Source organism: Tursiops truncatus, chromosome 16, assembly GCF_011762595.2.
Source record: "Tursiops truncatus isolate mTurTru1 chromosome 16, mTurTru1.mat.Y, whole genome shotgun sequence".
In the NCBI taxonomy this organism is placed as follows: Eukaryota; Metazoa; Chordata; class Mammalia; order Artiodactyla; family Delphinidae; genus Tursiops; species Tursiops truncatus.
This window is the reverse complement of record NC_047049.1, coordinates 59498299-59518922: the sequence shown is the minus strand read 5'-3', so window position 1 is coordinate 59518922 and position 20624 is coordinate 59498299. Positions and strand designations below refer to the sequence as shown.

The following is a 20624-nucleotide window of genomic DNA, read 5'->3' as shown; positions in this document are numbered from 1 at the left end:
ATCTTCAGGATTCCACAGATTAGCTTATAGTATTTCAAAACCTATGCAATCTTCCATCATAAATTTCTTTTGAGGATCTATTATATTCAAGCAACTATTGAGAGACTTATGATCCATAGTTGCTATTGCAATCTGTGTTCTTTGCTAATATTGTAGCCAGAATTATATTCAAGTAAATATGAAAAAATTTAAAAATAAGCTTAATGTTTCCTTTCTTCTTAACACAAAGGAAAAAAAGGAAATAACTAAATCAGCCGTAAATATGATGATTTATAAAAATTGATGTATATTCCTCTCGATCTTATGATTGAAAATAACTTCAAAATTAAAGACTCCCTACACAGATCTTGATTTCTAAATAACTTTCCCCATGACAAGGAATCAAAGCTTCTTGAAGAAATAGCTGATTTCAGGGCTAGAGCAGGAAGGTACAAGATGATCTGGAATATCTTGTTGGGCCAGAAATAAGAAAGTGCTCAGAAAATAAAATGGGGGCATGCCAACAGCAACCAGCTTGAAGGACCTCTCACTGGGGAAATCTGGGGTAACTAGAGTATGAAAATAATAACAGTAATGAATTATGATCTATTGAATAAAATAAGAATTCATTCATATATTCTAATGAGAGAGAGAAAGAGAGGGAGATGGGGGAAAAGGAAAGCTGTTCTCTAAAGAAAATGCCCACTGATAAATACAGAGAGAGTGGTGGAGTTGGAAAATCACCATTTTGCAACTATCATAGAAAAGATTGGTTTGGAAAACATCATCAATGGATTCTAAATCTAGGGGGAAATTTTGATAAGCAGTATACTTTCAGATCTTCAAAGTATCTCTCCACAGATTGTATATTTGTTAAAAGGGGGAAAAAGTAACTATACAGTGGAGAAACTAGGCAACACTTTGATCAGTGACCATATGCCTCCTGATGTGATACCCTGAGAAAGATATAATATCACTTGAATCTAATCGTGAGGAAACATCAACCAAACCCATATTGAAGAACATTCTATTAAATAACTGTCGTGAGGGGGACTTCCATGGTGGTCCAGTGGTAAAGAATCCGCCTTCCAATGCAGGGGACGCGGGTTCTATCCCTGGTCGTGGAGCTAAGATCCCACATGCCACGGGGAAACTAAGCCTGCACGCCACAACTTTGGAGCTCGCATGTCTCAATGAGAGAGCCAGTGTGCTGCAAACTACAGAGCCCATGCGCCCTGGAGCCTACAGGCCACAACTAGAGAGAGAAAACCCTCTGCAGGCCACAACTAGAGAGAAGCCTGCGCACCACAACAAAAGATCCCACATGCTGCAACTAAGACCCGACACAGCCACGAAAATAAATAAATTAAATAAATAAATAACTGTCATGAAAGACCCCCCCCCCTCCAAAATGCTGAGGAACTGTTACATATAAAAGGGACTAAAGAGACTTGGCAAAGTCGATACGTGATCTAAACTGGAACTTGTACCACAGCAGGGGAAATACTATAAAAGATTTATTGAAACAGTTGACACAATTGGAATATGGACCATAGATTAGAAAAAAGTAGCTCCCACATTTGATAACTATGTGGTGATTATATAAAGTAATATATATATTTATAGTAAATACACACCGAGGTATGAAGAGGTAAGGAGGCATAATACATGCAATCTATTCTCAAATTGTTCAGAAAAAGTAAATGAAAATATCTAGAGAGAATGCAAATGCAGCAAAATGTTAAAAGTTGGTGAACTTGAATAAATAATATTCAGGAGTTCTCTCTCCTATTCTTGCAATCTTTCTGTAAGTTTAAATTGTTTTTAAAAAGAAAAAAGTTAAGGGCTCTCCAATTTCTCTCTCTTAGACTTCATTCCAAAGTGGGCTAGAACATTCATCATGAACCTTTTAATTTATTTAGTTTTTTTATTTCCACTATTATTACTAGTCAGGTGGTAATTATCTTTTATAATTTTAGTTGATTATATACTACCAGTAAGAAGGAAAGCAACTGACATTACAAAAGGCAAAAACAATTCCTTTTTTAATTAAATAGTATATTTTTATTGAACCCAACATATCCAAAATATCACTTCAACATGTAATCAACATAAAATATTATTAATGAGATATCTTACAGTCTTTTCTTTTTTGATAACATGTCTTTGAAATCAGTGTGTATTTTATACTCACATTTTGATTTGGATTTTTTTTTTTTTTTTTTTTTTGGGCCGCACTGCATGGCTTGTGAGAATCTTAGTTCCCCAGCCAGGGATTGAACCCCGGGCCATGGCAGTGAAAGAGCTGAGTCCTAACTGTTAGCACTGTTAACACTGACTGAAACCGCCCACCCTGGCCAGGCAAGATAGTAGCCACTTGCATGCATTATCTTAGAACAGGGGATCCTGGTAAGGAATGTGGAACTAACAAGTTATCACCAACTGGAAGAATTCGGGAAAGGTCAAAAGGAGAGAGGGGACACCAGTCCATGCATCCTACCAACCTCCCAGGATCCTTCTTGCTGGAATCCATGTTGGCTGAGCAATGTGCACACCACCAGGAAGGACCCTGAGTCAGAAGGATTGGCCAAGGACTTCTCTGGTGGTTCAGTGGCTAAGACTCTGCACTCCCAATGCAGGAGGTCTGGGTTCAATCCCTGGTCAGGGAACTAGATCCCACATGCCACAACTGAAGATCCCACATGCCACAACTAAATATCTCGCGTGCCACAGCTAAGACTTGGTGCAGCCAAATAAATATTAGAAGAAAAAAAAAAAGAATGATTGGTTAGAGACAACCCTGAAACTAACCCCATCACCATAAAACCTGAGACTGTGAGCCATGTGGCAGAGCAGTTCTGGGTTCCCTTACCCTCCTGCTCTCCACCCGGGTGCCCCTTCCCAATAAAGTCTCTTGCTTTGTCAGCATGTGTGTCTCCTCAGACAATTCATTTCCAAGTGTTAGAAAAGAGCCCATTCTCGGGCCCTGGAAGGGGTCCCCTTTCCTGCAACATAACCTGGAATGCCAGGGAATTCCCCATGGATTTTTTATTTTAATTGAAGTGTAGTTGACTAACAATGTTGTGTTAGTTTCAGGTGTACAGCAAAGTGATTCAGTTATACATATATATCTATATATATATATATTCTTCTTTCAATTATAGGTTATTATAAGATATTGAGTATAGTTCCCTGTGCTATATGGTAGGTCCTTCTTGTTTATCTATTTTATATATAGTAGTGTGTATATATTAATCCCAAACTCCTAATTTATCCCTTCCCCCCAAGTACATCTCAGTTTGGACTGGCCACATTTCAAGAGCTCAGTAGCCACATATGGCTAAATGACAGCATTTGACAGCACAGGGCTAGGGAAAAAGATGCAGTCAAGGGGACTTTCTAAACACAATAGTAAATACAGTCACAGATTATGTTCAGGATCACTCAACTGGTGGAGTTTGGACTTGAGCCTCCAGTTACCATCCAACCCCAGACCTGTTCATTCTGCCACACGTAAGAGACTTTGCCCACTTCAGTGGCCTCATGGCTGGCTGGCCTCAAACAACCAAACTTAATATATCCAAAACAAAATTCATCCTCTTACCACAAATACCTCCTCCTGCTCTCCCATTTTCTATTTCAGTTGATGGCACCATTATCTACCTGTTCACTCAAGTCATCTTCATTACATCTTTGAGCAAAAGAGCACCTTATCTAGAAGATAATTTAAAATCCAAATGCTTATCAAAAAATGCACCCTCCACTCCACCCCAACTAACTGAGCTAGTTCAGGCCACTTTCCTCTCTCACATGGGTCTCAAGAACTTTTTTTCCCCCAGTTTTATTGAGATATAATTGACATACATCACTGTATAAGTTTAAGGTGTACAGCATAAGGTTTGATATAGATACAATAAAAAGCTGAAAAAGAAAAATTTCCTTAAAAATATGAACCCCTTCACAAATTTTCATGGCATCCTTGTGTGGAGGCCATGCTAATCTGTATCACTCCATTTTAATGTTATGCCCAAACCCACTCTGGTTGGCTGGTTCCCTTACTACTTCATAAGGCCCTTCATGGCTCTCCATCCCCTACTTAACAAAGGCCATGATCTTTTTTATGTAGCACAGAATTTCCTCCAGGGTCTGATCTTTCCTTATCTCTTTAATAATGCTCAGTTGTTTACCTTTCCTAGTCCTTGAACAAGTTCAAGTTCTCTCACCTCCTCTGAGCCTGCTATTCTTTTGTAAAAATAGCCATCCTAATCTCTCAAAAAGTTGAAATGAAACAAAAAAGTTGCCCTGAGGTTTAAAAGAAATATACTTTAAACAATACACAATCAAGGGCTTACTGTACCCATCACTCCTTTTTATCTATATCTATCTACCTAGATATTTATTGAATACTTACTAAGTGCTAGGCACTTTGCGGGACACAAGACAGAGGGAATACAGAAAAATAGATTGAATAACGTGATCTTTACCTTCCCCAAGCTCATTACAATATAGTTTCTCAACCACTACCTTTAAGGACTAGATAATCTCTAATGTTAAGAGCAAATCAGGGGGTCCCCAGAAGTTCAGACCGGGCTGCCCCCCCAGGCACCACCACATCCCAGCACCTCTCAAAAAATTCCTAAGCCCAGTTGCAGGAAAATTTTATATTTGCAACTAAAATTTGATTCTAGATGTTTTAAGAAATTAACTAATTGAGATAATTGTTTAGATGAATCAAGGTTAAACAAAGGAGAAAACACAAAGTTGGTACACTTATTCCAGTTTCCTTAAATTATTTTAGAAAATTAATTTTTCAACTTCCTATAGGCATCATCAAAAGTTTCCTCTAAAATAATTGGTAAACTGGGGGTGGGGTGGGGTGGGGTGTCCTATTTTTTAGTTTTAGTCTGTCCCATAATTCTTAATTACTTTCTAATTACAAACATATGCATGCCCTTAAATTCAAACAATTGAGAAGTGTGTGAGACAAAAAAATATAAGTCCTTCTCTATACTCTGATGTTACCCACAAAGATAAAACCGCTGTTAAGTTTTTCCATGCTTCTATCAATGTGTCTATCTGTGTGTGTAGACAGTTTTTTTAAAAATGAGAATCATTTTGCACAATTTAATTTCTTATTTAACAAGCAAGTCTTTTTAAATTTAATTTTTAGTTTATCAAAGCTATGCATATATAGTTTTTTATAAGTAGTATAAAAATCAAATAATTTGACTACTAAAAATCGTTTCTAGGGCTTCTCTGGTGGCGCAGTGGTTGAGAGTCCGCCTGCCGATGCAGGGGACGCGGGTTCGTGCCCCGGTCCAGGAGGATCCCACATGCCGCGGAGCATCTGGGCCCGTGAGCCATGGCCGCTGAGCCTGCGCGTCCGGAGCCTGTGCTCCGCAACGGGAGAGGCCACAACGGTGAGAGGTCCGCGTACCGCAAAAAAAAAAAAAAAAAAAAAAAAAAAAAAAAAAAAATCGTTTCTAATCATTTATAACACATTCACATGGTTTAAAATTTAAAAAGTACAGTGGTATATGCTATGAAAAATCTCTCTTCCACCTCAGTCCCTGAGACACCCAAATCTACTCATGGCAACAAATGACATTAATTTTTATACATCCTTCATGCGTGTACAAATATATACACACCCACATACCCTTTGAAGACCTTTTTATATATAAAGGGCTTCCTCAGTTTTTTATATAGCTATGTGGTATTACATTGTATAGACATGCCTTTATTTAATCAGTCACCTGATTTGTTTAGTCAGACCTTTAGAGTGTTTCTAATTCTTCCTCTAAAAATAATCTGCTAAGAGTAACCTCAAATATACATTATTTTGCTGATATGTGGGTAATCTATGGAATAAATTCCTAAAAGTGGAGTTGTGGGTCAAATTTTTCACAGGTTAGGTTTTCTGGGAAGCAGATTCTGGGACAGAAATTTAGAGTTCAAGGTGTTTGTTTATTAAGGAGTGCCCTTGGGTTCAACATGTGCGGAAGGGAGAAGGAGGAAGTGGGATTGAGCAGAAGGAGAAGTTGAGCTTTGAAGGTGCCCCATGCAGCCTCAGCCAACCCCACAGGGGAGCTGTGGAGCTGAAATGACCTACCAGAATTGGCCCACATTGGGTGGAAAAGGCTTTTATACCCCTTCCTCCATCAGTGGGCTGCCCCAAGAAGGCACTGACTTTAGATGGGGCAACTCTTTGCAGCCGAGGCAAAACTTGCAAGGGCTGACAGTTGAAGATTGTCAGCTGACAGATCTTCCAGCAGCTGGGACAAGACCTTCCTTGAAAGGGGATATCTGGGAGGCTCATCTCCATGTCCAACCGAAAAGGGTATGTGACTTTGGTAGATTTTGCCAAATTGCCATACCAATTTATACTTCCACCAGCAACATATGAGAATGGCTGTTTACCCATATCCTCCCCAACACAGAATTTTATCAAACTTCTGGATCTTTGCCAATCTGATTAGGTGAAACATGATGTCTTGGTATAGGTCTAATTTTCTTTTCTTTTATTCTGAGGGAAGTTCAACTTCTTTTTGTCCTTTTTTTTTCTTTCCTTTGAACTATCTGTTTATATCCTTTGCATATTTTCCTACTGGGATAATTTTTTTTTTTAAGTAATTTGTAGGAACTCTTAGTGTTAAAGAAATTAGCCATACTCTCGCCACATACCCTCCCAATATAACCATATGTCAATAATATTTGATTAAATTAACATTTTGTGTTTCCATCATTATGACCTTTCCTTTCTTATATCATTTCTGGTTTGTTTGGTTTTTCTTTTAAGATGTTGGGAGTAGGAGTTTATTAATTAATTTATTTATTTTTGCTATGTTGGGTCTTCGTTTCTGTGCGAGGGCTTTCTCTAGTTGTGGCAAGCGGGGGCCACTCTTCATCGCGGTGCACGGACCTCTCACTATCACGGCCTCTCTTGTTGCGGAGGACAGGCTCCAGACGCTCAGGCTCAGTAGTTGTGGCTCACGGGCCTAGTTGCTCCACGGCATGTGGGATCTTCCCAGACCAGGGCTCGAACCCGTGTCCCCTGCATTAGCAGACAGATTCTCAACCACTGCGCCACCAGGGAAGCCCCATTTCTGTTTTTCCTATAGTTAATACTTTACTCATTTCTTAACTTTGCTTAGTTTTGTATGTGTCTATCACTAATTCCTCTTTCATCCCTTCCACGATGTACCACTGTAGTGTGTGCTACCAACATCTCTTGCCTGAATTATTGGGATAATTGCTTCTTTATTAGGCAATTACTAGGCAATCCAATTGCCTCCTTATTATAGTAAGTCCCCTACATACGAGCCTTCAAGTTGTGGACTTTCAAAGATGTGAACATGCGAACGTTTGTTTATTCAAGAGGTTGGATAGAATTGAATCCAGCAAGGAACTGGAACCTGTGCCGTCAACGTCAGGCGTGAGGGATATTGCAGCTTGCCCTCTGTCTCTTGTTGCTGACGATCCCTCAGCTCTACCATCTCCCACCTCCTCTCCCTCCTCCAGTCAGTAACTCTTCTTGCCTGTTCACTTGATGCCAGCCCCTGTATGCCAGCTGTTGTACTGTACTGCTGTACTTTTCAATGCACTGTACTGTAAGATTAAAAATGTTTTCTTTATTTTTTGTGCTTGTTTTTTTATGTATTATTTGTGTGAAAAGTATTATAAACCTATTACCGTACAGTACTACATACCTGATTGTGTTTGTTGGGTACCTAGGCTAACTTTGTTGGACTTATGAACAAATTAGACTTGTGAACTCGCTCTTGGAACAGAACTCATTCGTATGTAGGGGACTTACTGTATCTCCCTGTTTCCACCCTTATCTGCCTATAGTCTATTCTCCCAAAGCAGCCAGAGTGATCCTTTTAAAATGTAAGCCAATCATTTCACTCCTACAATGGCTCTCCATTTCCCTCAGAGAAAAGCCATTTTCTTCAGTGATCTGCAAGGCCATGCATGACACATCCCCCACCACGTACCTCTCTGACCTCATTTTCTACTACTGCTCTGGCATCTCTCCCCCTCATGTTTCTTCACCTCCACTGGCAGTTCCCTCTGCCTAGAAGGTTCTTCTGCCAGATAGCCACATGACTAATTCCCTATTTCCAATCCTTTCCAGTACAATTCTTGGGTCTTACCTGAAGCGGCACTTTACAGTGAGGTTTATTCTCACCATCGTATTTTAAATTGTCATATACACGCTACCCCCCTCCCCACCTAGAGCAATTTTAATCTTCCTTACCCTGCTTTACTTTTTCTTTTTTAATAACATTTACTGCCTTCTAATATAGAATTTATTCTTTATTATGTTTATTATCTTACTCCCTGTGCTAGAATGAAAGCTCCATGAGGATAGTGTTTGTGGGTCAAGGTGAATATTCAATAAATATTTATTGTGAATTAATATCTTTTTTCTTTATATGTTCCAACTCATCAGAAAAGCTATTTTTGTGCGTCTTGGAACCCCCTGTCTTTACCTTTTGTTTTGTTGGCCTCCTGTACATCTGTTATTCATGAACTTGCTTCATTTTCAATTTGAGAATCCCCTTCACCTCTCTGCTATGGTAGATCTCCTAGTACCTAGACCCTTGTCTTCTTTATTGCTTTTCTCCCTCTTTTTCATGAGCATTTCCTTTTTCTTAGTTTATTCTTTCTTTTTGGTGGTAGCTTTCTAAGAAAGAACGCAAAGCTTCTGAGATTTTATATGTCAGGAATTGTCTTTCATCTGGCTGTAAGCTTAATTGATAGCATGACTAGGTATAGAACTCTAAATTAGAAACAATTTTCCTTGAAGATTTTTGAGACATTATACCACTCTCTTCTAGCTTCCAGTGTTGGTCCCAAGAAGTGAGATGAAACTTTAGTTCTTGATCTTTCATATGTTTTTTCTCTCTGAAAGTTCTTGGGTCTCCTTTTTTCCCCAGTGCATGATATGTCATGTTGTGGGCCTTTTTCTTATTTAATCTGCTGGCCACTCAGTAGGTCCTTTATCAGGAGACTTGAGTCCTTTAGTTCTAATAAACTTTGATTTGTTTCTTTGATAATTCCTCCTGTCTGTTTTCTCTATTCTCTCTAGAACTTCTTCAGGTGTGGGATCTCTTTTCAAAAAACACTCAGCAGATTGGTGTCTAGATTCTATTTATTAGAAATAATTTGCACAATAGTACAGAAAGAGAACTGAAAGAAACAACATAATCCAGGATTTAATAACACATTAAATCCTCATCAAGAGACAGAATCAGTAGGCTATCACTTTCTAAGAATAGCTGAGCTAAAGGTGTCTCTTGCGCCAAACAGGAAGTCATCTCCCCTTTCAAGAAGTCTCTCCAGATATCCTAAAACCTAGAATAGTACCTAGCACATTGTGGGAAATTGGTAAATATTAATTGAATGAATAGATGTCCTTCACAAGTATTTGCACTTAAGTACATTCATTAGATAATAGAAAATAAACACTGCACACATACACCAAGCAGCATTATCTCTGGAGAGTCCCTAATTTTTATCCCTTAAAACATTTAAAATAATGAAGATCTAATATTTACATTTTTTATCACATTTACTTCTCTATCAACCTGGAGTCACAATTCACATTCACTCTGGAGTAAAGGGAGATATTTTGCTACAATACAAAAGTATCATTTTTGGTATTTCAAAATTTCAATATCATTTTGATGTTTGACATTGTCAAAAATTTAGTATACAGGTTTTTTTTTAATTTTGTTGTTGGCTGCACTGGGTCTTTGTTGCTGTGCACGGGCTTCCTCTAGTTGCGGTAAGCCGGGGCTACACTTCGTCGCCGTGCGTGGGCTTCTCATTGTGGTGGCTTTTCTTCTTTGCAGAACATGGGCTCTAGGCATGCGGGCTTTAGTAGTTGCAGCATGCAGGCTCAGTAGTTGCGGCACCCGGGCCCCAGAGTGCACAGGCTTCACTAATTGTGGCGCGCGGGCTCAGTAGCTGTGGCTTGAGGGCTCTAGAGCACAGGTTGAGTAGTTGTGGCGATGGGCTTAGTTGTTCCGTGGCATGTAGGATCTTCCCAGACCAGGGATCAAACCCGTGTCCCCTGCATTGGCAGGCATATTCTTAACCACTGGACCACCAGGGAAGTCCTAAAGTTTTTTTATTAAGTGCTGGATATTTTCCAAGTTGAGGGGCTTAGAAATAAGCCAAGAAACTATGATACTGTTCCTTTTTCCCCAAATCAAACTTCCTTTCATTTTTCTTCATGGATATCATATGATTTTGTCACATGATGAGGAAAAAAGCCAAGTGACTATGACTTTATTTTTTCTTTTAGGAAATCAAGACAAATACCCTCAAGGAATCCACAGCTTTCCCAGCATGGTATAGAATGGTATTTGAGACACAAGGTAGGTGAATTAGGTCCAGTATCAGTTGGCTTTGAGGATGCCCAGGGTTTGCCGTTTCCATTTTTGTTTGCTTTGCACTATAAAATATGAATAAACCGTGAACTATGATTGACCTCTTTTTCTTTTACTTTCTGTTTTTACTTCTGCCGATATGCCTTACTCAATGGCATGTAGAAATACAGGTCCTTAATATCTCATAGCCACCCTTAAGAGCTAAGAACAAGTGAGAGGGTAGAACTTGATTCTGAATGGAGAAGAATTCTGCTTTACATAATCACACCACCCCAAAACTAGAAAATAGTGCTTAAATGGTGGATAGATACACCTTCTAAGATCAAACCCAGGAGATATTCTGATTGCTAATAAAGACCTTAAAACCATTCAGTAATTTACATGTATATTTGCATTAACATTATTTTTACGTTAAAGTATGTATTCTAATATTAAGCCATCTATTTGTCTATATAGTTTTCCAAGAAATTGTTTATTATACTTGCTATAAACAGTTGTGAGTTTCACCCAGGGGGCTAAATTCTTATGTAACGTGTGTCAATTTGAATCCTTGGAGAAGCAGGCAGCAAGATGAAATCTGATGTATAAGGGATTCATTGGGGAGAATGCTTATGAAAGACAAAGGGGAAAGGAGAAGGGGTATATAGGGAGAGTGAGGCAGGTCTAACACCTGTAACAGGAGAGAGGGAAGGAAGGATTGTGTGGGAAGAGCCTCAAACCATAGAGCAATTCTGAGAAAATCTCACCCAGGCCAATGGGAAGTCCCTGAGCTGAAGCTGCCAGTTAAAGGAATCCCGCTTTGTGTAGGAATGGACTGGTTCTTACACCCTGCTGTGCTCATTGGCTGGGAGTAGCCTAGAGGAGGTATGGCCTGACCCAAAAGCATGAGAGCCAAAAGTGTATCAATTGTCAATCAGCTAGGCTCCCTGCAGCAGAATCTCTTAAAGGGAGATCTGGGTGTGGTACCTCAGTGGCTACCACAGTAAACCTCTTGTTCTGCACAAATCCATTTCTTCATGTATGTTTGGGAAGTAGATTTGCCATGGTTCCTGTGGGCTTATTTTCCTAAGGGGAAACCTAGAAAAGGAAGATTAGTGGGACAAGCTACAGTCTCCCACAACAGCAGTTAATCTCAGGTCACAACTAGTGTTCATCATTTCCCTCCTTCACTATCCGTTCTAAGTTTCTCTTGCTCCCAGCTATTACCTCCACGGGTCATTAGCATGAATCAGGTAAGTGTAGTATATTCAACAGAGTATATGTCCCAATTTTAGGAATGTACTTTCCAGTAATATGTTCATGAGGTAGACAATGTGAAAAGTTCCTTCAAGAACTATCCAAGGACCCCATCTTACATGTGTGTTTAAAAATTTGGATCAAAAAAAAAAAAAAAAATTTGGATCATGCCCTCTTAATTTCTTTTTTTTTAAATTAATTAATTAATTTATTTGTTTTTGGCTGCCTTGGGTCTTCGTTGCTGCATGCGGGCTTTCTCTAGTTGTGGTGAGTAGGGGCTACTCTTCATTGTGGTGCGTGGGCTTCTCATTGTGGAGACTTCTCTTATTGCGAAGCACGGGCTCTAGGCATGTGGGCTTCAGTAGTTGTGGTGTGTGGGCTCAGTAGTTGTGGCTCACAGGCTTACTTGCTCTGCAGCATGTGGGATCTTCCTGGATCAGGGATCAAACCTGTGTCCCTTGCATTGGTTGGCAGATTTTTAACCACTGCACCACCAGGGAAGTCCTGGATCATGCCCTCTTAATTTCTAAACAATTGTGGTGTCTATATTAGTGAGGAAAATAAAGTAGATAATGAAACACGGGGAATATGAAGAGACCACTGTTTTATTGGAAACACTTTTTGATTGATTACTAGATATTTATTCTTTTTCAATGGTTCTAATATTACATAATATATTTTACTATTAGAAAATTAAATTTGCTCTACACAGGTAGATTGTACAGTATTTGGTTGAAGGGAAACAAGTGACATGCCATACCTTTGTAGAAGGGTTATATTCTTTTATATTTTTATTACTAATTCTCTTTAATAATTCTGTGTATTTATAGTACTGAAGTCCCTTAGGCCACTTTCTTTAATTCTCTGGGTCTCAATTCCTCAGCCATAATCTATTATGGTATTTGTCACTACATCATGCAAATTAAATAAGAATAGTATTTATTATAATTAAGTTTTAAAACATCTGTGAGGACTAATTGTTAATACCAGTTAAGTGCCTGGAATATTTTGGCTCAAAACAAATATACTATAGTCATTTTCTTTTTTAGGCAACTTAACAATTATCCTTGCAACATGTTTTTGGTCAGTCTTCATAAATGGCAGAAATTACTTAGAGGAAGATGAAAGCCACAGCTTTTGACTAGCAGTATAAGACATTTTCTTTGTACTTTTGTGCAAATAATTTAAAAATTAAAAGTAATTGGAATTTCTCACGCATATCACATGGGTATATTAGAATCATTAACATTTAGAACCATTAAAATCTATGCAAGATAAATTGTTCAGTATTTCAAAAGTAACCAAGTACCTGAGAAAGGGAAGTTCTTTTTTATAGGAGAATTCTAGCTAATACTTACAGGAGAAATCATAGAATTTTAAATTATGCAGCTCCTAATGAAATAATGGACCTAGGCCATGATAACCAATAGATGCTAAAACCATTAAGAGGAAGGTTGAGTGGAGAACTTTATGATGGATCCATCTACCTGAAAACACTTGAATCTACTGGTCAAAATGAACATCATTAAAAGTAAGACAGCCTTGGTATCCTGGTTGGGATCCTGGAACAGGAAAAGTGCATTCAGTAAAAAACTGAAGAAATCTCAATACTACTGAACTGAGCTTGGATCTGTTGGCCCACCACACAGCAAAACCAACCTACTGACATCAGGTTGTGGTGAAGGAAATTATGGCATTGTTTGCAGGATGCCAAGCAAGGAGAAGGGGCAGCTAGTGCTCAAAAGACCGGAACCCCCAAATGGCTTTCAAGGAAGTGTTTTTAAAGGCAATATATGAGGTGAGGATTGCAGCTCATGGACTTTCTTCTGACTGGTTGGTGATGAAATAACATGGTGATATTTTGGGAATCTTAATAATCATCCCTGGGACTTCCCTGGTGATGCAGTGGTTAAGAGTCCACCTGCCAATGCAGGGGATACAGGCTCGAGCCCTGGCCCAGGAAGATCCCACATGCCGTGGAGCAACTAAGCCCGTGCACCACAACTACTGAGCCTGAGCTCTAGAGCCAGCAAGCCACAACTACTGAGCCCACGTGCTGTAACTACTGAAGCCCATGCACCTAGAGCATGTGCCCCACAACAAGAGAAGCCACAACAATGAGGAGCCCGCGCACCGCAACAAAGAGTAGCCCCTGCTCACCGCAACTAGAGAAAGCCCATGCACAGCAATGAAGACCCAACGCAGCCCCAAAAAATCAATCAATCAATAAATTTTTTTAAAAAAGAAAAAAGAATCCATCTGACAATGCAGGGGACACGGGTTCAAGCCCTGGTCCAGAAAGATCCCACATGTCGCGGAGCAGCTAAGCCTGTGCGCCACAACTACTGAGCCTGCTCTCTAGAGCCTGTGAGCCATAACTACTGAGCCTGCATGCCACAACTACTGAAGCCTCCACGCCTAGAGCCCATGCTCTGCAACAAGAGAAGCCACTGCAATGAGAAGCCTGCGCACCGCAATGAAGAGTAGCCCCCACTCGCCACAACTAGAGAAAGCCCACATGCAGCAATGAAGACTCAACACAGCCAAAAATAAATAAAATAAAATAAAAATAAATTTTTAAAAAAACTTAATTTCTTTCTAAGCTAAAGCATTTAGTCAGCAATACTAACCATTTATTGTTGTGAATCCAACCCTTGCTTGTCCTATTTCTCCACAAGCACGTTAAATATTTCTCTTCCAAGGGACTACTTCTTGACCAGAGGCTAGAAAACCACCCCTTTTTTCCCCTTGCTTACCATCATTATGCCCTAGGTAGGAAGAGTTTCTCAATGAGCAGTAATGAACACAACTCCACAGCCTAGATAAGGCTTTATTTCTGAGTAGCAGTTAAAGTACAGCCACATCCCTTGGGAAGCTGCCTCCATGTCTCCTGAATTAGTTTAGGGATGGGAAATCAGAGCTCAAAATACTTGCTCTAGCTAAGTCACATTAAAAAAATAGTACTTTGCTGTGTTTTAATTTTTTAATTTAAAAAGTGATATATGCACATTAACATTTTTTAAACAGTACTGCAAGGTACAAAATAAAAATAAAGATAGTTCCATTTCTTGATTTATCAACTTTCAACAATATATATTGGTTGCTAATTATGAAAGATACAAAATTTAGCACTCTTAAATTACTTCTCACTTTTCCTTATTTTCTCTCCCTTCAGTTTTAGTTGTTTTTTTCCAGTAGTTGGCTTTATAACTTTGTTTATTTATTTATTTATTTATTTATAAATATCTTTATTGGAGTATAATTGCTTTACAATGTTGTGTTACTTTCTGCTGTGCAGCAAAGTGAATCAGCTATATGCATACATATATCCCCATATCCCCTCTCTCTGGAGCCTCCCTCCCACCCTCCCTATCCCACCCATCTGGGTTGTCACAAAGCATTGAGCTGATCTCCCTGTGCTATGCGGCAGCTTCCCCTTGCCATCCATTTTACATTTGGTAGTGTATATATGTCAGTGCTACTCTCTCACTTTTTCCCATCTTCCCCTTCCCACACCCCCATGTCCTCAAGTCCGTTTTCTACATCTGTGTCTTTATTCCTGCCCTGCCACTAGGTTCACCAGTACTGTTTTTTTAGATTCCATAAATGTGCGTTAGCATACGGTATTTGCTTTTCTCTTTCTGACTTACTTCACTCTGTATGACAGACTCTAGGTCCATTCACCTCATTACAAATAACTCAATTTCATTCCTTTTTATGACTGAGTAATATTCCATTGTATATATGTGCCACATCTTCTTTATCCATTCATCTGTCGATGGACATTTAGGTTGCTTTCATGTCCTGGCTATTGTAAATAGTGCTGCAATGAACATTGGGGTGCATGTATCTTTTTGAATTATGGTTTTCTCAGGGTATATGCCCAGTAGTGGGATTGCTTAGTCATATGGTAGTTCTATTTTTAGTTTTTTAAGGAACCTCCATACTTTTCTCCATAGGGGCTGTATCAATTTACATTCCCACCAACAGTGCAGCAGGGCTACCTTTTCTCCACACCCTCTTCAGTATTTATTGTTTGTAGATTTTTTGTTGATGGACATTCTTACTGGTGTGAGGTGATACCTCATTGTGATTTTGATTTGCATTTCTCTAATGATTAGTGATGTTGAGCATCTTTTCATGTATTTGTTGGCAATCTTATGTCTACTTTGGAGAAATGTCTATTTAGGTCTTCTGCCCATTTTTGGATTGGGTTGTTTGTTTTTTTGATATTTACCAATATGAACTGCTTGTATATTTTGGAGATTAATCCTTTGTCAGTTGCTTCGTTTGCAAATATTTTCTCCCATTTTGAGGGTTATCTTTTCATCTTCTTTATGGTTTCCTTTGCTCTGCAAAATCTTTTAAGTTTCCTTAGGTCCCATTTGTTTATTTTTTATTTTATTTCCATTACTCTAGGAGGTTGGTCAAAAAAGATCTTGCTGTGATGTATGTCATAGAGTGTTCTGCCTATGTTTTCCTCTAAGAGTTTTATAGTGTCTGGCCTTACATTTAGGTCTTTAATCCATTTTGAGTTTATTTTTGTGTATGGTGCTAGGAAGTGTTCTAATTTCATTCTTTTACATGTAGCTGTCCAGTTTTCCCAGCACCACTTATTGAAGAGGCCGTCTTTCTCCATTGTGTATTCTTGCCTCCTTTTTCAAAGATAAGGTGACCATATGTGTGTGGGTTTATCTCTGGGATTTCTATCTATAACTTTAAATTAGTTCTTTCTTTCTTAATCTCTCAATTCTGGTTTGAAAAATATTTCATTTCACCAGGCTAATGTTTTGTGGGATTGCCATCAATGTCTAGAACAAGACAGGTGCATTATCTAGTGCATTTAAAATACAGCCAATAATTCTATGGAGTTGAAAACTATCAGCATTCTTTAACTAATGGAGCATTTAGTATCAAACTAATAAAAAATTAGCAATAGAAATTATAAAATTTCTAGATTTTGAGAAAAAAGTATTTTACAACCCTTGTTATAAACTCAGACTCTATGAAATATGAAATCTCATCTATATGAAAATGAATTTTAAAAATTTACCCCAGAATTTATCACCATTTTTATATCTCCTCAACAATTCACTTTTATTAGAGGAGGTAGAATTATTGTAATTCAGCTAGATTAAGTCCCTCTTTATAAATAAATAGTTCTAATTAAATTTTCAAAATAAGAACTTACAGTAATAGTATCAACAACTTTAATTTTGAATAGTACATAGTACTGCTTATCCGATATCAGGGTGCATTTGCTAAGCTCTTTGTCATGTGATAACCATAAAAAGTACCAATTTAGATCCTATGGGATAACATCTAAATTAAGATGAAGCAATAGAAATACAAGTGATTATCTAAGAAGGATCCCCAACCACTTCTTGTTCTTTTATCTACAGGAAAAAAATTCTCCCACAAGAGAGAGTTAGGGGAAGATTAGCCCAAAAGAAAATGAAAACCCTGAACTTTCTACACAGATAAAGATGCAAAATAGATGTACTGTGTGCTATCAATCATTACACCTTTGCAATAGGTCAAAAGGCTGTTCTAAGTAAAATAAGATAAAAAGAGAAAAGCAAAAGTGGGAAATGATCCTCAGTCAATGTTTATATACTGGTTAAATCAGAAACAATATTCCAGAAAGAAATTACTTTTACCTGGTGTGGAGTACTTCATAGTATAAATTCTTATTTTGCTGAGAATTGTATTTAGGATGAAGGAGAATAATAGTTGTATCTATCTCAAATTTTGCAAATAGTTACAGTCCTAATACTATATCCTGAAAATTTCAGATCTCCTTTGTTTCCCTGTAAAAGCATATTTTGCAGTGCAAGCATGAAAATGCCACCAACTGTTAGTTTTCTATAAATAAAGTTCAGTCTTTTATCCTGCAAAGATTTTATACATTAGTACTAACTGGAGACTGAAGTATCCACCTGAATTCTGTCAAGAATGTTGGTAGGCCAAGGGGAAAGGCACTCTGAGTTGGCATTTGAAGCAGAGCTAGGTTGTTATCTCTGCTAGTTTTTAACCTCTCTGAGCCTCAGTTTCCTCCTCTGATAGTGAGGATATAATATTATCTGCCATCCTACTTCTCTGGGGAATTTTGAGGATCAGAATGAGATAATGTATCTGAAAATGCATTATCATCTATAAAACAGTATATGAGTATTTATTATTACCTCAATAGATATTCATGGAGAACCTAATATAAGAATAACATATTAAGTAATATGAAAGCAGAGGAAAAGAAATGGATCTTGTCCTCTAGAAGAAAGAGACACCCTGCAACAATAACAACTAGGAGGAGGGAGAAGGGAAGAAGAGAAAGGGAAGGGGAGGAGGTGGAGGACAAAGGAGAAAGAGACATGACCAACATATTTTATTGTTTTGCTCAGAGCCATATTTGATAGTGTCTTTTGGTCTTCAATACAGGGGTCCTAGAAAAGTAAAAAGGTTTTGCCATAACTTCTCAATGTTCTTCCCTCTACTTTCATGGTGATCATAGTTAATATTTTATTTTATTGTATTTATTATTTTTTAATTAATTTTTATTGGAGTATGGTTGCCTTACAATGTTCTGTTAGCCTCCACTGCACAACAAAATGAATCAGCCATACACATACAGATATCCCCTCCCTTTTGGACTTCCCTCCCATTTAGGTTACCACAGTGCAAAGTTAATATTTTAAAGAAAGGTTAAATGTGTGAATTATTTTATTTAATCCTCACAAAACCCCTCAAGGCAGGTATTATTAATCTTCTTTTATGAATTAGGGAATCAAAGCTCAACATGTTTAAAGTTATTGGTCCAAAGGCCCACACCCGGATCTTCTGACTCCAGGTCCAGTGCTTTGAATTTCCATTTACTGAAGCAATTTCTTCTAACATCTGGTCTTCCAGAAAAATATTATTCCTAATCCTACCTGAAAATTGACAGTTGTGTAATAGCCCAAACTGAAAACAAGCCAAATGTTCACCACTGCATGAATGGACAACCACAAAAGACCCTGAATAGCAAAGCCATCTTGAGAAAGTAAAACAAAGTTGGAGGCATCATGCTTCCTGATTTCAAACTATATTACAAAGCTATAGTAATCAAAACAGTATGATATTGGCATAAAAACAGACACAAAGATCTTTGGAACAGAATAGAGAGCCCAGAAATAAACACATATATGGTCAATTAATTTATGAAAGAGGAGCCAAGAATACACAATGGGGAAAGGACTGTCTCTTCAATAAATAGTGCTGGGAAAATTGGACAGCCACACACTGGATCACTAGCTTATACCACAAAAATTAACTCAAAATGGATTAGAGACTTGAATGTAAGACGTGATACCATAAAAATCCTAGAAGAAAACAGGCAATAAGCCCCTTGACAGTAGTCTAGGTGATTGTTTGTACGGATTTGACATGAAAAGCAAAGGTAACAAAAGTAAAAATAAACAAGTGATACTACATCAAACAAAAAACTTCTGCACGGCAAAGGAAACCATCAGCAAAACGAAAAGGCAACCTACTGAATGGGAGAAAATATTTGCAAATTGTTTATCTAAAGGGTCAATATCCAAAATATATAAAGAACTCATACAACTCAATAGCAAAAAAAAAAGAACAATCTAATTTTAAAATGGTTAGAGGATCTGAACAGACTTTTTTCCAAAGAAGACATACAAATGACCAACAGACACATGAAAGGATGCCCAACATCACTAATTATTATGGAAATTCAAATCAAAACCACAGTGAGGTATCACCTCATACCTATTAGAATGGCTGTTATTAAAAAGATGAATAACAAGTGTTGGCAGAGATATAGAGAAGTGAGAAGCCTTGTGCACTGTTACCAATAATGTGAAACCACTGTGAAAAACCACTGTGAAAAACAGTATGGAGGTTCCTCAAAAAATTAAAAATAGAACTACCATACAATCCAGCAATTCCACTTCTGGGTATTCTTTAAGAAAGTAAAAGCACTAATTTGAAAAGATATTTGCAACCCCATGTTCATTGCCGCATTATATACAATAGCTAAGATGTGGAAACAACCTAAATGTTCATCAATGGATGAATGGATAAACAAAATATGGCAATTATGTTATTCAGCCATAGAAAAGTGAAATCTTGCCATTTGCAACAACATGGATAGACCTTGAGGGCATTATGCTAAGTGAAATAAGTCAGACAGAGAAAGACAAATACCACATGATCTCATAGACACAGAGAACAGTTGGAGGGTGCCAGAGGCAGCAGGTGGGAGGAATGAAATGGGTGAAAGAAGTCAAAAGGTACAAACTTCCAGTTATAAAATAAGTGAGTCATGGGGATGTAATGTACAGCATTGTGACTATAGTTAATATGGCATTATATATTTGAAAGTTGCTAAGAGAGTAAATCTTAAAAGTCCTCATCACAGAAGAAAACTCTGTAACTATGTATGGTGATGGATGTTAACTAAACTTATTGTGGTGCCAGTTTTACATGTTCAAATATCAAATCATTTTGTTGTACACCTGAAACTAATATAATGTTGCATGTCAATTATACCTCAAGTTTTAAAAATACATGAATGGACAAATTGAGGTATAGCCATACAAGGAAAATAATTTAGCAATAATAAAGAACCATTGATTTGCACAACAACATAGTTGAATCTCAGAATAATTATACAGAGTGAAAAAAAGCAGATAAAAAGAATATATACGGTTTGATCCATTTATATAAAATTCTAGAAAATGCAAACTACTGTATAGTGACAGAAAGTAGATTCGTGATTGCTTGGGGATGTGAGTAGAGAGGGAGGGCAGGATTACAAAGAGGCACAAAGAAATTTTTGGAGTGGATGGAAATGTTGTTATTTTAACTGTGGTGATGAATACATGTATCTAAACTGATCAAATTGTACACTTTAAACATGATCAGTTTAGTGTATCAATAAATATATCAAGCTGGAGGAGGGAGACAATTAAAGAAAAATTTATTGTTTTAATTTCCTATAGA

The 20624-nt window shown here is 37.8% G+C and overlaps 1 protein-coding gene and 1 non-coding gene across 2 annotated transcripts in view; one reads left to right on the top strand and one right to left on the bottom strand.

Moving 5' to 3' along the window:
- The window catches only part of MCU (mitochondrial calcium uniporter), a 271464-nt gene that overhangs the window by 3026 nt on the left and 247814 nt on the right, over positions 1 to 20624 (top strand). The window contains exons 2-3 of the mRNA XM_073793479.1: positions 5229 to 5406; positions 10295 to 10367. Coding sequence (XP_073649580.1) covers positions 5342 to 5406; positions 10295 to 10367 — 138 coding nt within the window. The 5' untranslated portion in view covers positions 5229 to 5341. The remainder of the gene's footprint in view (positions 1 to 5228; positions 5407 to 10294; positions 10368 to 20624) is intronic.
- On the bottom strand, positions 3922 to 4026 carry LOC117308568 (U6 spliceosomal RNA). Its single transcript, XR_004522666.1, has one exon. It is a non-coding gene; the product is annotated as a U6 spliceosomal RNA (small nuclear RNA).